Source organism: Brienomyrus brachyistius, chromosome 4, assembly GCF_023856365.1.
Source record: "Brienomyrus brachyistius isolate T26 chromosome 4, BBRACH_0.4, whole genome shotgun sequence".
Lineage (NCBI taxonomy): Eukaryota > Metazoa > Chordata > Actinopteri > Osteoglossiformes > Mormyridae > Brienomyrus > Brienomyrus brachyistius.
Genome location: NC_064536.1, coordinates 9,219,887 through 9,238,263, shown reverse-complemented (window position 1 = coordinate 9,238,263; position 18,377 = coordinate 9,219,887). Strand labels below are relative to the sequence as shown.

The 18,377-nt window shown below is 43.8% G+C and overlaps 1 protein-coding gene across 7 annotated transcripts in view; it reads left to right on the top strand.

The window, feature by feature from the left end:
* LOC125740020 (tripartite motif-containing protein 16-like) overlaps window positions 1-18,377 on the top strand; it is a 411,298-nt gene that overhangs the window by 49,907 nt on the left and 343,014 nt on the right. Inside the window, exons 1-5 of one of the 7 annotated variants that reach the window (XM_049010694.1) lie at window positions 1,763-2,386; window positions 12,861-12,956; window positions 13,505-13,738; window positions 13,910-14,069; window positions 14,632-14,691. The exons of 3 other annotated variants lie outside the window; for them this stretch is intronic. In XM_049010694.1, the coding sequence (XP_048866651.1) occupies window positions 1,796-2,386; window positions 12,861-12,956; window positions 13,505-13,738; window positions 13,910-14,069; window positions 14,632-14,691 (1,141 nt within the window). In that variant the 5' untranslated portion in view covers window positions 1,763-1,795. Of the gene's footprint in view, window positions 1-1,762; window positions 2,387-12,860; window positions 12,957-13,504; window positions 13,739-13,909; window positions 14,070-14,631; window positions 14,692-18,377 lie in introns of those variants that run through there. 3 more of the 7 variants (XM_049010668.1, XM_049010682.1, XM_049010678.1) reach the window with 3 other exon arrangements.

Sequence of the window (18,377 nt, the reverse complement as noted above, 5' to 3'; positions counted from 1 at the left end):
GCTGCACTAGTGCCCAGGCAGCACCTTGACAGCAGCATGTTTACAGTGTCATGTTTACAGTGTCATGTTTACAGTGTCATGTTTGCAGTGTCATGTTTGCCTCACTTGTTCACCACTTTCGGTAACAGTATCTGCTAAGTACTAGAACTGTAATCATATGTGAGTGAGTCTGTCTGCTTTGAAGGAGCAGAGATCACACCTCCTTACTGTAGGTACAGGGCACAGAAGCAGGTAAATCCTGTAAGGTAACATTCTTAAAGTCAGCATAGATTCCAACACAGTTCTGGAATATGAAGTTTATAGTCAGTCATAATTTTGTAGCATTAAAATGTAAATAAATTTTTTAATAAATCCTAACAGTATGTGTGATTGTGGGGGGGTGTGGGGTCTCGGGGTGTAACCTCTGTCTCTTGGCTTGTTTCCTGTCCCCCCTGCTGTATGTGTGAAGTTTGCATGTTCTTCCAATGTGGGCTTTCTCCTCCTACTTTGGAGAACATGAAACTGCGATCAGCCGATTGGAATCTCTAAGCTGCCCTTAGTGTGAGTCTGTATGTGTGACTGTGTGCTCTGCTATAAACTAGTATCCTGTCCATCGTGTCCCCCGCCCTGTGCCACCTGGGACAGGCTCCAGGCTCCCCACCCCCCCGTACAGGATAAGCAGTAATGGAGGACGGCTCCACACTGTTCCAAAGAAATGGCGCTCCAGCTCCCTTCAGGACTTCAGACCAGCTGCTCTTACTTCACGCCTCCAGGCTTGTGGGTGTGGTTCCCACTCCTGGTTCTGCATGTTCAGCTTGTATGTTCTCCCCGTGTTCCTGTGGGTTTCCTCAGGTTTCCTCCTGCTTTCCAAGATCATGCAGTTTGGTGAATTAGTGTCTCTTGATTGTCCTCAGCGAGTGAGTGAGTGTTTGCCCTGTGATGGACTGGCATCCCATCCAGGGTGTCTCTGCCTTGTGCCCTGTGCTTCCTGTGATGTGTGTGTCCCATAATCCTGTACTGGATAAACGGGTTTTTGGAATTAATTGGATACTTTTTAAATATATGATCTTTCTGTTCCTGGGGATGGCTGAAACTGGTCCATTAACTTTTGGCTTAAATATGGGACTTTAACTTAATAGTGTTCAATGAATATCTAGAATAAATTTTCATTATTAGAGTATGGAATTATTTTGGTTGATAAAAATTATCACTCTGAACCTGGTCACCTGACTCTCCTTCCTGACACAAATACACTCCCAGCACAAACACACAGAAAGAAAAGGAAGAAATGACATATATGTGCTACACCCTTTATTATCTTGAATATTATATATAGAAGAATGTAAAAAAACAAATCTGTGGATTGACAGCACTTGTCAAAGCTTGTTCTGTCTAATCCTAACACAGTCTGTCTATAATTTCACATCCCTGCATGTTTCACCTGAAACCACATGATCCCAAACATGTTTCTAAACAGACACAGAAATTCATTCTCAGTAGATCTGCTCTCTTATACCTTTATACCTAATTTCTATCTACTGTACAAAATCAAAGAGTAGGATTATAGTTTGTTTACAGAAAAACAATGTCAGTAACTGTTATTCTTATAAAAGATAAATAAATGTTCGCTTTGGGTACAGTTTGTATAATGTTCATAAACTCCAGCTCCACTGTTTGTCCAGTCTGTTCTTCTCAGTCTGGCCTCAGTCCAAAACCACACCTGCTGCAGCCTAACAAGCAGAAAGTTCCTCCCACTGTCACACATAGACGACTGTGAGAGAAAACGAAATTGAATCCTATCAGTGTTCGTGGTAAAATGGCAGAAGCCAGAGTTGCAGTGGATGTAAACGAGTTCAGCTGTCCAATCTGTCTGGATCTACTAAAGGATCCAGTGACTATTCACTGTGGACACAGTTACTGTATGAGCTGCATTAAGAGCTGCTGGGATCAGGAGGATCATGTTGGAGTTTACAGCTGCCCCCAGTGCAGACAGACCTTCATACCCAGACCTGTTCTGGGCAGAAACACCATGCTGGCTGAAGTGGTGGAGAAACTGAAGAAGACTGAACTACAAGCAGCTACTCCTGCTGACCAGTATGCTGGACCTGGAGATGTGGAGTGTGATGTCTGTACTGGGAGAAAACACAAAGCTGTCAAGTCCTGCCTGGTGTGTCTGGCCTCCTACTGTGAAACTGACCTGCAGCTTCACAATAAACTCCACCATGCAAAACAGCACAAGCTCATTGATGCCATCGGCCATCTGAAGGACAAGGTTTGTTCCCAGCATGACAAACCCCTGGAGATCTACTGCCGTACCGACCAGCAGTGTATCTGTTATCTCTGTTCGATGTATGAACACAGAGGCCATGATACAGTCTCAGCTGCTATAGTAAGGGCGGAGATACAGGTGAGGCTAATTTAAAAGAATTTCCCCTTTCTATCTAAAAGAATTTCCCCAAAGGGATCAGTGAAAGTATCAATTATTGTTATTATCTAAAAGTTAGGTTTAAATAAATGGATTTTGTCTTAACACATGTTAGTGTATTTGCTACGAAACACTCAGAACAAGTCTGGTTCGGTAAAGTTGCCGTGACCTGCTTATCCGGTCTTACTAGCAGGGTTACTAACTTGTCGGATTTAAGGTAGTCTGGGAAAAATGTAGGTGAACGAATATGAAGTCAATTTAAACTGTGGTACCTTAAATCCGACAAGTTACCCCGACAAGCCAGTAACCCTTCATAGTACAGAAGAACTCACTAGGGCCACAGTAGTACAGGCCACTGAAGTCAGAGGAATCTACAGAACCCTGACCTCAGAATTCAAGATGGCCGTGCCCTTTATCAGCAGAAGCTAAAGCTGTACTTTTATACTGTTTATTAGCACTTATGTCTTATTTTTAGCTCATTAAATCAGTCATACACACAGTACTGTATAGCTGCTATCTGTGGAGGTGTTGCTACTGTATGGTGTTTTTGTGTGCAAAATATCATGGAATGTGTTGTTACCAACTGATATTGTTAACAATGGCTAACAATTAGCCAGACTGGAAATGCGGCCCGTTTCAGCCAGCAGGATTTCTTGCTTAGCCAGACAGCTTGTCGGGCTAAATATAAGTCAATGAAGAAAAAGGCCATTTAAACTGGGACACATTAAATCCAACAAGTAATCTGGCTAAACAAGAAATCTTGCTTTTTGAAACTGGTCCCTGGTTTTGCTAAATTGCTCTCCGACTGGCTGCACTGGAACGTGTTTAACTCGTCTGTGACATCATTCCCAGCTCCGAGTTCCGACCTCCGAGGTAAATGGACTCAGCATAAGAGTAGCGGCTCCATCACCTCAGAAACAGCCTCCGTCCTGGGATTTTAATTTCACACACTCCAGTGTGTAGAGTTTACTGAGAATGGTGCAGTAAACATGAAACACCCAGAGTGTGATAGTTCTGGGGCAGCCTGTGGCTGAGTGGGCTAAGCCTCTCTGCCTATGATCAGAAGATTGTCAGTTCAAGCCTGGCCTTGGTACATCTGGGGGTCCCTGAGCAAGGCCCTTAGCCCCCAGCTCTCCGGGTCCTACTATAGGTGGCTGTCCTTTGCAGCCAGCTGGCTCTCACCTACAGAGTGCCAGTTGTGGGGGGGGAGTTTAAAAAACTGTTTAAAGAAAAAAGAATAAATTTATATTTTTATAGTGTAATTTCACAACATTACATTGTCTCAAAGCGCTTTACATTATCTCTGCTCAAAGTCCCCAGAGAGACAGTCAGAGGTGACAGTGGCAAGGAGAAACATAGGAAGAGACCTTGGGAGGAGCCAGACTTAAAGGGGGAGCTCGTCCTCCAGGGGGCTGGCAGAGAGTCAAATGATAAAGATGGCAAAATCCTAATTTATAAAGCATAAATTTTAAACGTGGGGTGGTGCAGTGGTTAGCACTGTTGCCTTACACCTCTGGAACCCGGGTTTGAGTCTCCGCTTGGGTCACATGTGTGTGGAGTTTGCATGTTCTCCCCATGTTGTCGTGGGGTTTTCTCCGGGTACTCTGATTTCCCCGCACAATCCAAAAACATGCTGAGGCTAATTGGAGTTGCTAAATTACCCGTAGGTGTACATGTGTGAGTGACTGGTGTGTGAGTGTGCCCTGCGATGGGCTGGCCCCCCATCCTGGGTTGTTCCCTGCCTCATGCCCATTGCTTCTGGGATAGGCTCGGGACCCCCCGCAACCCAGTAGGATAAGCGGGAAAATGGATGGATGGATGGATGGATCAGTGAAAGTATCAATTATTGTTACTATTAAAACACCTTGAGTCAAAAGCTCCGGTTCTAACATGCGTCTCCACATCCATCTTGACCATCCGTTTGTAACTGGATCTCACTTTCCAAAGTAACTTAAATAAGCACGTAAATACAGTCGAACCTCGTTACTACGTACCCCAGATACAACGTTTTCACTTTTTCAACGTACAGGTTTCTAATTCCCGTTTTTAGCCTATGTATTATTTCAATTGCAGCCATTGTTTACAGCGTACACCCTTACAGCGTAAACTTCGATACAACATCCAAATTTCTAGAGAAAATACGAAAACTAACCATCGTTACAACGTGCAGCGCTCTCCCCACCCACCACAACTTGTGTCGCTACATCTACCTATATCTACCCGATCTTCGCCCGACAATGCACATTTGTCTTTTGCGTTGCTTGGCAATGCTGGCTTTATTCCGTCTAGTGATGGGATTTATGGCTCTTTGAGGGGATCCGGATCTTGGCGATCCGTTCCTTTCAAAGAGCCGTTCAAAAGAACGGCTCTTTTGGCTCTTTTTAAATATTTAGTCAGTTTTAAGAAGCCAGCTTGGGGGCATCTCAGTTTATCCTGGAAATAATCACTGGGAGGAATGATGAGGTGAGATTTGTAGTCAAATAATTAAAACTCAGATATCACACACCAATATCTGAGTTTGAATTATTCTGAAATATTGATTATTACCTCATTTGTCATGTGTGGACTATATTCCATAGGGCTGCACAACATCCCTCTGCTTAGACAGTGACATCACTATTTTGGATTTACCTTTAGTACAAAGTGTGTGTATGTGTAAAGCTACGTTGACTTATGTTATTCATACAATACCTACTCACAAATAAACACAAACAAACAAAAACAAAGCCGGCTGCAATGAATTTCTGTGCAAAACAGCTTTTACTACAAACACTTCCACACAAGAACATTGTTATCACGGCAGCGTGCATAAGTCATGGCTCCGCTCCTACCCAATGACAGAGGCACGCAGGGTTTTTTCCCACTGGAGCACTCACGTGAAGGATGCGTGCACAGCTATCATCATGCTGTTAGGCAGTAGCACCCCTGCGCTGGGTGCGCCCCTCCCCCTATAACTGTTCTGTCTTGCGGAGGTAATTTGTGTGCATCTGTGTGAAACACGCATAGGAAAAACAGAACGACAGAAAGAACGGCTCCCCCCCAGCCGCGACTCGGCTCCCATCGTTCATGTTTATGAGCCGTTCAAAAGAATCGGTTCGTTCGCGAACGTCACAACTCTAATTCCGTCACGGCCGGACTCCGGTAATAACAGCAGGGCGCCCCGTACGTTTTTCCTCTTGTCATTCAGCACGTGTCAAAATGTCTCCAAAACGAAAGCAGAAATAATTAATTTGACCAATATTACATTAATATTTTCAGGCCAAATGCCAATTTGGATGCGAATGTTTATTTTAAAAATCCATTTTGACCAGCCGTTGTGTATTTTCATTGCCGTTTATCGCCGGCCGGCACTAAGTAATCGTGAGTAATTTAAGTAAAATTTCAAGGATCCAAATGAGCTTTGTTGAATTATTTAACAAGTAATAATGTGTTTGTTTGTTTTGTAGTCAATTTAAGGGTCTGTTCTATTAAAGTTTTATCATTTACATGGATATTTCGTGAGTTCTTTCATCCATCTTGCACTGAGTGGTTACAACGTTCTGTGCTTATAACGTACATGTTTTTGATATCCCGTCTTGTACGTAGTAACGAGGTTCGACAGTAACGTCCGTATGCAGAATCTACTGAACATTAAAAGGACAGGAAGAAATCAGAAGCTATTAGCACATTTTAGGGTAACTAAACCGCCTGAGATGTTTGTATGGAACACCATGATACTCAAAATAAAATAAATAAGTATATCAAAAAATATAAATAAAATGATAAATATTTCAATAATGTATCCTTTTATTTTTAAATAATTTCATAAAAGGTATTACATTTCATAATAACACCTGCCTTCCATGTATAATTTTAAAATTTACATATCGTATTAAGTTTGGTAATAATGTTGCGATATTCATTAGACAATCATTATTATAAAATATAATTTTCACAATAAAGTTTAACTTTTCACATTATCCACATGCATTTTTATACTGCATCAGGAGGTGTTTTGCAGGATTGGCACTGCAGCCACCGGATAAAACTCACACTGTTCCATTAGGACTGGTGTGGTGCTGAGGTGTCACCCACTGTACGGCTGCACTCAGGTTCTCATCCCTGAGGTGGTTCGTCGTGTGGTGGGTGCGGTAAGGCACTGTACTCAGTGTGTGCTCCTTACCTCCGTACCTTACCTACATCAACACAGTACAAATGTACATGTTAAAAAAGGTCTTTCAGTACTAAGAAATACGTAGATTAATACTTTTCTATTCAAGGTTAAAGGGCTCAGCCTTTAAAGCATTGTGTTGGTTGCCATAGGATAATATTTTGGCTTTTAATGATAACCAGTGAAGCTCAAAATTTATGAAAATATTAACAAAGAGGTTCATTGTTTTGTCTGATATGCTGAATTATATGTCTGACTTGGAACAAGTGAAGTAAAAGTAGTCAGGGCTGGAGTGGGACTGAATATCTAACCAGGAATTCAAGCCCCCGGACAGCCCAATATAAAACTACATAAACAATGACACTGTTATTATATGTTTCTATTCACACATCCATTTGCTAGGCTACTGAACACACATTCTTACCTACATGCTTTAATTTTACATTATTGTAAATTTTTACCTGCACATTTCACTAATATTAATAACGCGTGGAGCAGCTTTGACATAAATAATGAAGCTTCGTCTCAGTGCCTGTCCTTGTGTCTCTTCCCTGTGTGGCCATCAGCCATCGCTGTCCATCCCCTTTGTCCTCTCATCGTCTTTGGCCCTAGTGTGTTCTTCCTTTTCCCCACATGGCTGCATTTGGCTCATTGGGATGAGTGTGTGACACAGAGGCTGGGACCAGCTGGTCATGGGTTTGAGGCAGGTCAGGAACCAACCTCACCTCTTTCATTTAATTATTGCTTTTCTGTTCTTCCCAGTGTTTATTAGTTCTCTGTTCTCCTTGTGAAGCTTGTCCCTTGTTTTATTATGTTCCACATGTTTCTGTACTTTCTAAGTATTGAATTCCTTGTGTGTGTTTCTTACTTTCAGTGTTTGTGGGAGTTTTCCTAGTCTTGTGTTCATTAATATAAGTTACTGCACTTGTTGCCTGTTTTCCCTGCACTGTTGTTATTGGTTAATTGTCTTATATGTCACATCTGCCTCTTTGTTAGTTCGGTACAGCAGCCTGAGCATTAGATTGGCTACAGAAACCTGCAGTTTTATATCTTGGACCCAGCAGTGTGGCCAGTGTCATTATGCTATGTGAGCTCTGTCTTCAGAGTGACCAATGCAGCTCCAACCGACTCTCCTTGATCATGTGATCATCGCAGCATTGAATAGGTGATATTCCAGCTGGTTTCCACTTCTGTAATCATTCTCAGAGTGGGGCTGCCCATCTGCTGCTGGATTTGACAAAGCCTTTCTCTAGCAGTTTACTGGTTCTGAAGTAGGTCACGTAGAATCTGTCTTACCTTGGACCTGATATTATCGGGTCCTTGTGTCTGATCCATGTCCTTCTTCACAGCCAAACTCAGTGCATGTACAATGCAGGTTGTGTGTCTGACACAGACAATCACATTTTGTGCAGCATCAATGTGAGCCATCGGACTTTATTCTGTATTCCCCACTCCTCCATCAGGCTGCCTCGAATGCAGCCATGTTTTCTGCAGAATGAGACTCTGGGAATTTTCCTGCTCCCAATAATACGGTCGACAGCTCAGTCTTATCATTTATAAAATGGCATTTGACTGCTAAATAAGCTTCCATATGTATTGATGTCCACATGTCAGATGCTAGTCTTACTGCTTTGGCCTTTCTCACCTCTTCCTTTGCTTTCTCTTTTTCTATCTTAAATGTTTCTGTCACCAAACCCTTTCATGTTTGCCTGGATGGGAGAATGTAGGTTGGATCCAGGATCCCCACAAACTCCCTAAATCCAGCGTTATCCACTATGGTGAAGGGTTGTGCATATTGACCAAAGCCTCATCAATCATTTGTTTCTTGGTCTCTATACTGGGAAAATTATACAGATTATTGGGTAATACCCTCACCCAAATCTGATATTATGTATTCATACAATTAAACTGAACCTTGGACACAATAATGACTAATAATTGTTGTGTTCGCCGAAAAGCGGGTAGCGCACGGACAGGCAGGCAGGCAGGATACAGGGCAGAACTCGAGGTTTAATCAGGGAACGAAGCACGAACATCGACTAACATCAATGACAGATCAGGGACACAGACAAGACTTAGACTTAAAAAGACAGGATCAAATCAAAATAACAAGACACAGCTGGGTACGATCAAGGAAGCACACGCGGATAATCAGGGGGGCGTGGCACACACGAGGATATTAAATATGAAACCAACATCCCAGCAGATTCTAATTTTTCAGTATTGCAGGAGAAAAGATGGAATAGAATAGAATAGAATACATCTTTAATGTCCATCAAATTTACATCAGATGGAAATTCATCTTTGACAGTGACGAATTCAACACACAATACAAGCAACACTATACACAATGAACATATGTCAATGCAACTAAAAGTATCAGTCCAGTTTACTCCAAGCGAGAAAGTTTACATAAATAAATGCATTTAAAACAAAATACATAAGATACCAATAAAATAAAACTAGCTGCTAATTAATTTATCTAAGAAAAATAGTCTTTGTTCAGGATGGTTACAGCCGATGGGATAAATGACCGCTTGTAGCCTTTTTTCCTAGCTAATGGGACTACAAGTCTCCTGCCTGATGATTGGAAGGTACAGTGAAGTGGCTGAGTGAAATCTTGATAGACCTGTTGTGCCTTTTTTGTCAAAATCTATGAGTACAGGTGGGAGAGTTGATGTTGTTTATGTCCAATGATTTTCCCAGCCTGGTTTACGATTTGTGCCAATATATTCTTCTGTTTAACCGAAAGTTGCCCATACCATGACACTATGTTGAATGTCAGCACACTCTCAGTCAATGATTTGTAAATCATGGACATTCTGCACTGGCTGGTGTTAAAACTCCTGAGCTTCCTCAGAAGAGACAGACGCTGTCTTCCTTTCTTGTACACATAATCCACATGGTTTTGGAAACTTAACTGATTGTCTATTATTGTCCCAAGATATTTGAATTCGGTGACTTGCTCCACTTCCTGACCCTTCATACTAACTGGCTTGAAGGTGGCCACAGCATTCTTGTCGCCTCCTGTCTTGCTGCTCACCAGCCACATCTCCTTGGTTTTGCTTACATTAAGATCCAGAAAGCTGTTGTCAAACCACAAAGCCAGGGTGTCGATATACTGAAGGTAGGGAGAGCTGTTTAAGTCTCGAAGGCAGGCGACTAAAGCCATGTCATCTGCATGGAAAGGTGGCTGCTATTACACTGAATTTCATTTGTATATATGGAAAAAAGCAGGGGAGATAGTACACATCCTTGGGGGACACCTGTGTTTAGGACAAGAGCATCAGAGAGGCAGTTCTTAATACAGACTTGCTGGTGTCGGTCTCTCAAGAATTCCCTGGTGAAAAGGATGAGACCACCGCTCACTTTCAGGTCACAAAGACGCCCAAGGAGGAGGTGTGGCTGGACTGTATTAAAGCCTGAGGAAAAATCCATAAGAAGAATACGAGCATGAGTGTTGGGTTTGTCCAGATGACTGTAAATGCTATTTAGCAGGGTGAGTGTCGCATCCTCCACCCTCCTGTGGTTTCGATAGGCAAATTGCATGGGGTCCAACGATCCTGCTACCTGGTCAGTTCATCCCGAACATTCCATGCATTTGCTGGGGAGGGGTGTGAGAGCGATGGGTCTAAAGTCATCTTTTGTTTTTGCGTACTGAGTTTTTGGTACAGGTATAATGATCGCTGTCTTCCAGGCCCAAGGATAAAAGTTAGAGTCCAGAAACAGCTGGAACATTTCCGGGATAGATGGTGCCAGCTGGACCCTCCCTTTGAGCCCATCTGGACCCGGGGCTGTGTGAGGATTAACCTTTTGCAGTACAGTGATCACTCTTTCCTCCTGAATAATCATTGGATCATGGGTCAGTCTGGAACAAACAGCGTCACACTCATTTCTAAAATCATGCTTATCAAATCTGAAGCAGAAGATGTTTAAATTATTTGAAAGGTGGGCGGGGTCGTCACACTGAACAGTCTGTCTCTGCTCCCTACCCATCATTTTGTTCAGCCCTCGCCATGCATCTCTAGCATTACCACTCTTCAGTTTCTCCTCAACCTTGTCTTCATAATTCAATTGGGCTTTTTTATTAATCGTCTAGTGTCCTTTGTCAGCTCCTTTATTCTTCCTAAGTCACCTGTCATGCCCTGCTAGTCGGCTCCTCCTGTGTGCCACGCCCCCTGCTTACTCACGTGTGTTTCCCGGATTGTACCCAGCTGTGTCTGCTTATTTTCAATCAGTCCTGTGTATTTCAGTCCGTGTCTTACCCGAGTCCTTTGTCCGTCATTGATGTTAGTTGGCGTCTTCTGTTCCCTGCCTCGGATCCCCTAAATAAACCCCGTATTTGCCCTGATTACGGCTTGTCTGCCCGTTCCTGCCTGCTTGCATGCACGATCGCCGCTTACGGCCGTACCACCCTGAACACGCCCGACCGCGTCCCGTGACATCACCCTGCATAAAAGATATTTTCTTCACATTTAGATAGTATTTAAGTTTCTTACTAACCCATGGTTTGTTATTTTGGTAGATTTTAATTTCTTTTGTTCCAATTACTGAGTCCACACAAAAATTAATATAGCTAGTTACGGTGTCATTTAATAGTTCATAATTGCTCTGACAGTCCTTATCGCTTAGAAACAAATCCCATTCCGCTGCCTCAAAACAGCCCCTCGGTATGTCCACCGAGCTTTCTGTCCAGGCTTGACAGTGCAAAACAGTTGGTTTAGTTCTTTTTAAGGATTGTCGATACTTTGGTAAAAGGTGGATGCCGTTGTTATCTGACAGTCCCAAAGGTGGGCGGGACCGGGAAGCATAAGGACCTTCCACGTTCCCGTAACATAAATCTATAGTTCTGTTCATTCTTGTCGGACATGTGACATATTGTTCCAAATTAGGCAGCAATGCAGAGATATCACATCTGTTAAAATCTCCCAGTAGGAAGACGGGATCATCAGCAGAGTAATGTAGAGCCTTATAATACTTAGCAGCAATCCTCTCTGCCGCGAGTTTAAAGTCTGGCCTCAGCACATACACCAAGATCACTGTTATCTGACCAAACTCACGAGGTAAATAATACGGTCTGAATGAAACAGTCTTTAATTCATAATGAGTGGTGCAATCGATGTCACGTACCGTGATATTTGTTGCCCAGCTGGAGTTTATGAACATACACAGTCCACCTCCAGTTCGCTTTGCCGTCTGTATTATATCCCGGTCACAGCGAACTAGAGAATATCCATCTAAACTGATATTATTGACATCCTCGTTCAACCATGTCTCAGTAAAACAGATCAGGTTAGCCTTGCTGAAATCCCTATCGTACTTTATCAGTGCAGCACGTTCATGCATTTTGTTCAGTAGTGAGCTCACGTTGGAAAGAGTTACTGTCGGAAAGGGGAAGCGGCTTCCACGGCATTTAAGCCTGTTCCGAATCCCACCTCTTGATCCTCTTTTCTTCTTCTTCTTAATGCTCCATCGAGGATAGATTATTCCAGGAGGGCTAAGGGGAAATTTCGGAGGTCCTTTGAGGGAATACCGGAGATTCAGTAGTTCCTCCCTGGTATAGACACGAGCGTTGGATACCGGATCACCATGCCTCAAGTAACACATTTCTCCTCCATGTCCGCTTACAATATCCCAAACTATTACAAGGGCAAAAATAATTATAGCAATCTTACTCAGCGTATTGTCAAATATAATTATCATGCAACGAAGTAGACAAACATACACAATGTCACTGCCGCGGGTCAGCACTCGCGCATGCACCCCTGCATTATTGTTGTTCAGAATACAGTTTACTACACAGTGGCCCATTCTCAACTGACATGCGATCTGACATCAATCTAATAGGACGTCAGTTGAGTAGCCGGTCCTGCAGTGCAGCCCAGGACACATTCGCCTTCACATTGCTATAAGAATGTGGCCATATGCAGCCCAGACCACCTCCCAATGTGGGTTGAGTGATCGGATCTCAATGCATCTTCAATGCGTCCTGGGTAATTAGAGCTGTCCACTTGTGATTGGATCACCCAGGACGCATGTTAATACCAGGTGGAAACAGGACCAAAGGGTCTATGTCCATTGAATCATACCTACAGTCAATAAATCATTAATGAATATCCATCCATCTATCCATCCATCCATCCATGTCCTAACTGGTAATCCAGGTCATGGTCAGGGGGAGTGCCTGGAGCCTTTCCCAGGCAGCATAGGGCCCAAGGCTGGGGTCCACCCTGGACAAGATGATAAATGAATGTGATCTCAGCTAATGAAACAAACTTGTTTTGTCGTCTTGTTTCCTATCTGTAGAAACAAATGGGTGAAACACAGAGGGAATTTCAGCAGAGAATTCAGATGAGAGAGAAGGAGCTGCAGGAGCTGAGAGAGGCTGTGGCCTCATTCACAGTGAGTATGAACCTGAGGAGAAGATAACACCTGGCTTGTGATCATATTGAATCTTCTCTCAGATTCAACAGATTGCAGATTTACAGACTTCCACGGATTAATCAAATTAATGCTGCTCTGGGTTATTCTGGGTCAGTGGGATAAAGTTGCTGGATTACAGAGTTTAACCAAGTGTTGCAGCAGTAGTAGCTTATTTATTTTAAAAAAATACCATTAAAGGCCCATTTGAGAAAAATGCAACTTTTCACAACCCAGCGTAATGCAAATAAACACAGAAAAAGTCACCTATTAAACTGAGACCTAATAGTGACAACCAACCTGCCCCATATAGCCACCAGTCTCTGCCAAATCCCTGCAGCTGACAGTGTATGAGCTTAATGAGTGATCATTTCCAATCAGTGCTGGCTGGGTTTCAGTACCTGAGGCATCCAGCATGGTGACGCTCCAAACCCCAGCCCTGTGCTGTTTTTATACCTCCTGTCAGCTCACAAAGTCTCAAAAGGGGCCAATTGTAATTTACCGTCCACTGCTCCCTGTATTACCAACAGACCTCAGCACAGTCAGCAGTGGAGGAGAGCGAGAGGATCTTCACTGAGATTATCAGCTCCATTGAGAGAAGACGGTCTGAGGTGACAAAGCTGATCAGAGATCAGGAGAAGGCTGCAGTGAGTCAGGCTGAAGGAGACATGGAGAGACTGAAGCTGGAGATTGATGAACTGAAGAGGAGACACTCTGAGCTGGAGCAGCTTTCACACACAGAGGATCACATCCATTTCCTCCAGGTAACAGAACAGCTACTTTGGCAATAAGAAAACCAGAGCATTCAAATGGACGCATATTGTCATTTGTATTTCAACTAGTCTGTCATTGGTCAGATATTAATGGTTCTGTTAATTAGATTGCAATACACATTTGTATTGATGAAGCTGTTTAATCAGACTGTGTGTCTGTAGAGGCGCCAGGCTCTTCCTGTCACTCCTGAAGCTGGATTTGGACCCAGAATCTCTGTCAGTCCAAGATCTGATTTTGGGAATTTGAGGAAGGCGGTTTCTGAGCTGAAAGACCAACTGGAGAATGTTTGCAGAATGAAAATGGCAGAGATCCATCACCCAGGTTAATACATTTTCTAGTCTGTTCATGTTAATATAGACCAGGGCTGGCCAATCAGGGCTGTCTGTGGGGTTTTGCTGGATTACTAATTAGAGGACTGATTGGCTGAAGGGTCTCACACCTGGGGTTGAACAGCTGACCTAAAGGTTACCCCAAAGACCTGCGTACATACTGGCACTTTGCGGGTAAGATTGCCCCCCCCCCCCCCCCCCCCCCCCCCGATGTAGACCATGCAGAGAGAGTATGCAGTACAGTCAGCCTCACATTTGTGTGACCAAGTCAGTTTGTTTTCAATAAGTTTAAATCTTTGTGATAACTGGTGAAAGAGCTTCACATTCTATTGGCTGCAAAACCCAGATTACATGAAACATGTTTCTTCTACATTACAAAAACCAAAAATATGTATTATGTGTAATTTACCATGATTTGCAGTTTGTTAAAATGCCTGTTATTGTCCCTCATAATGATAATACCCCACTGCTGTTATCTCCACAGTGAGTGAAGTCCATCTCCCACAAGGAAATTCCTTTTACTCACATCCCTGTTTCTCTCTGTCTCCTTCTAGTTACCAAAGACACCGTCCTACCGGTATTAGTGCCCAGGACCAGAGCAGAATTCTTACACTGTGAGTCTGTTCACACACTCGCTTCTCTCTCCCTGTATGAGCTGGAGTGTGTTTTATTGTGTTTTACTGTGTTTTATTGTGTTTTATTGTGTTTCATTTTCTTCTGCTAGAGGAGCTTCTCTTTCTCTCTCCCGCTGCCTCCTGGTCTTTCACATTTACATGAGCTTTTTATCTCAGAGGACTTTGAATCCAATTGCTAAGTAAGGCAAGTTTATTCAGGGTGCTTTTCCACTGCACCAGGTACGGTGCTTTTGGTTCTTTCCCTTTTCCATTGACTTCCGGTCAAGTACCAGTACCAGAAGTTCCAGTACCAAAAGCACCATTGGAGCTGGGATACTTTTTCAGTACTTCGGAACTTTGGTGTGGGACTTACAAACATGTTCATTGTTGTCATGCCCGGCTCGTCCACTCCTCGTGTGTGCCACGCCCCCTGATTACCTACGTGTGCTTCCCTGATCGTCTCCAGCTTTGTCCACTTACTTTGATTAGTCCCGTCCTATTTAAGTCCTGGTCTTACCTGTTTCTTTTGTCTGTCATTGATGTTAGTCGGCGTCAGATGTTTTCAGTCCTGAGTCTCCCCATTAAACCCCCGTATTCCCTGAATCCTGCCTGTTTGCCTGCTTTCCACTCGCTCGCCCACCTGTGCGATTACCCGCGTCCAGCGAGATCGTGACAATTGTCAATTTAAAAGACAATTTTAAAAAGTCTAAAAGCCCAAAAAGCAAATAAACAGTTAACTAAAAAGAAGTGACATTGTAGAGGCAGCATATAACTAAACTCCTGCTAATTTAATTTATTGAAACAAAGCAGCAACAGTAATGTTTTAAGCCCTGATTATAATGAGCTGACAGTGTTAGCAGAACTCAGGTCTTCAGGAAGTTTGTTCCACAGACAGGGAGCATAGAGACTAAAAGCTGCTTCAGCCTGTTTGGTCTTCATTCTGGGACACTGAGTAAACTTTCAGGGGTCTGGATGCTTCACAAGGTTCAAGGAAGTTAGTGCCTTGTACACAAGTAATATTTAATTATTAATCCTATGATGCTCAGGAAGCCAGTGCAGTGACTATGGACCTGTGTGATATGCTCCACTTCCTTGGTGTTAGTGAGGACTCTGGTGGCAGCATTCTGGATGAGCTGCAGCTGTCTGACTGATTTATTACCAAGACCTGCAAAGACACCATTTCAATAGTCTAGCCTGCTGGAAATAAGCACATGAACAAGCTTTTCCGTATCTGGTTTAGAGAGAAATCCTTCTCTCTCTCTCTTATTGGGCTGGTTTCAGCTTCCGTTGGGTGGATCTTAAGCAGACCTTGGGCTGGACCTGGGAACACTGTACTGATGCCTCATTTCCACCAACATGGAGCCGGTGCTGGGCTGGTTGTCACTTGATGCCTTTTCAGAACCTGCCTGCGTCTCAACACTAGAACTGCCAAATCTACGCGAATTTGCGTAAATTCCCTGGGCCTAACACCTACTAGCATCCCTGCTGAGAGTTTCTTGGGCCATTGTCCTCCTGCTTTTGTTGTGCAAACACACCCATTACCTGTGAGGCCTGGCACATTTGCATTTTTTTACTCAGAGCAGCTAAAATCCAAGGCAGGCTAAACCTCTGTGTGTGACATGGAAACCTTCACAAAAGTCTGCCATATCTATACCAAACATCCCACACGCTGACTGACCTGCAAATATGAAAGACACACATTCACAAAATATATGGAAGCACAAGTCTGTTTTATTTATTAAAAAAATTTACTGTTTCAAACTTTGCAGTGTTTGCAGACCCAGTGACCATCATCCCTGCATTTGGCGCAAGTGAATTTGTAACACTTTGCACTGGTGCTGCGGTTTCTGTTGCAGTTCTCCTGTACCTGACACTGAGTTGTCCATACAAGTCCTGGCACAGCAGCAGCCTTCCTCTGTCCCCATAGCCTTTTGTGGCATAAATTGGCAATGGAGTTCCTTGGCTAGATGACTCAAAAATAATCTTCTTTTGCCTTCCCACCCTGTACATGCCTTGTACAGAACGTAGGAATTTGCCACCACCAGGTCCAGCATGTTGTAAAATACAGCTACTGGCCACCTGCATGTTGCTGCTCTTACGGAATACATGCGCGCCATTTGGTCCAACACATTTACACCACACTATAACAGCAGAGAGAGAGAGAGTCTTGAGTGTATTTACTTTTTTTCTACCTTCTTTCTATATAGGCCTGTATAGTACATATCAGAAAACATTGTAGCACTGATGTAAAATTATACACACATTCACATACCTTCATGTGGTTATAGTCTGTTATCGTGTTGGGTTTCCTCTTTCTGCCTTCACAGATCGCCACATCTTGGTCAAAGGAACTCAGAACACACACAATCTTGTTTTTTTAGGTGCATAAATTGTCAAGGAGACACTGCCACTTCTAAGCACTGACGCGGAGAATTCCTCTTGCTGTGCAGTGTCCTTTGAAATTGGAGGAAGTTCATACCAAACTTTATTCCCTGTACTCAGTAGTGTTGTTTTGCGCTGAAGCAGTCTGTGTGACAGTGCCAGTGAGGTGAAGAAATTGTCCGTTGTGACATTTCTCCCGTCATCCAGAAATGGCTCCATCAGACTCATGACCATGTTCTCTGCCAGCCTCTCCCTTTTCTGGTGACTGGGGTCCTTTCCCAAGTTAGGGGACACGTTGCAGACGTATTTGGTCTCCAAATCCGTGGCCATCCAGAACTTGATCCCAAATTTGTCCGGCTTGGATGCGATATACCAAGTGACATGGAATGGATCCACATCTACTCCACGTTGTCTTTCCACTGGTGTCCCTCAGGGCTCGGTTCTTGGCCCTCTCCTATTCTCCCTCTACACTAAATCTCTTGGCGAAGTTATATCCTCACATGGCTTCTCCTACCACTGCTATGCCGATGACACTCAACTCATCCTCTCCTTCCCTCCCTCAGACACTCATGTCTCCACTAAGATCTCTACATGCTTGGCAGACATCTCATCTTGGATGACCACTCACCAGCTAAAACTCAACACTAGTAAAACTGAGTTGCTTTACATCCCGGCTGACTCATCCCCCCTCCAAGACCTTGCGATCTCCTTTGACAACTCCCTGATCCGTCCTTCGGTTTCTGCTAGAAACCTTGGAGTTACCATAGATGATCGGTTGTCATTTTCCTCACATATCGCCAGTCTTTCTCGCTCTTGTCGGTTTCTCCTCTTTAACATCAGGAGGATACGTCCATTTCTTTCCACCCAGGCTACCCAGATACTCGTCCAGTCCCTCGTCATCTCACGCCTTGACTACTGCAACTCGCTTCTAGCGGGTTTACCACTGAGCGCCATCCGTCCCCTCCAACTGATTCAGAATGCAGCTGCTCGTCTTGTTTTCAACCTTCCCAAGTTCTCCCACACCACTCCTTTGCTGCGCTCCCTCCACTGGCTTCCTGTAGCTGCACGCATCAGATTCAAAACACTGATGCTCGCATACAAAGCCAAAAATTCTCTGGCATCATCCTACCTAAAGGACCTCATCACACCCCGCTCTGCACCACGATCTCTCCGATCCTCCAGCACTGCTCGACTGGTCCCATCTCCCCTCAAGGCACAAGGAAGACACGCATCTCGGCTCTTCTCTGTCCTGGCACCTAATTGGTGGAATGAACTCCCCCTAGATGTCCGAACAGCTGAATCCT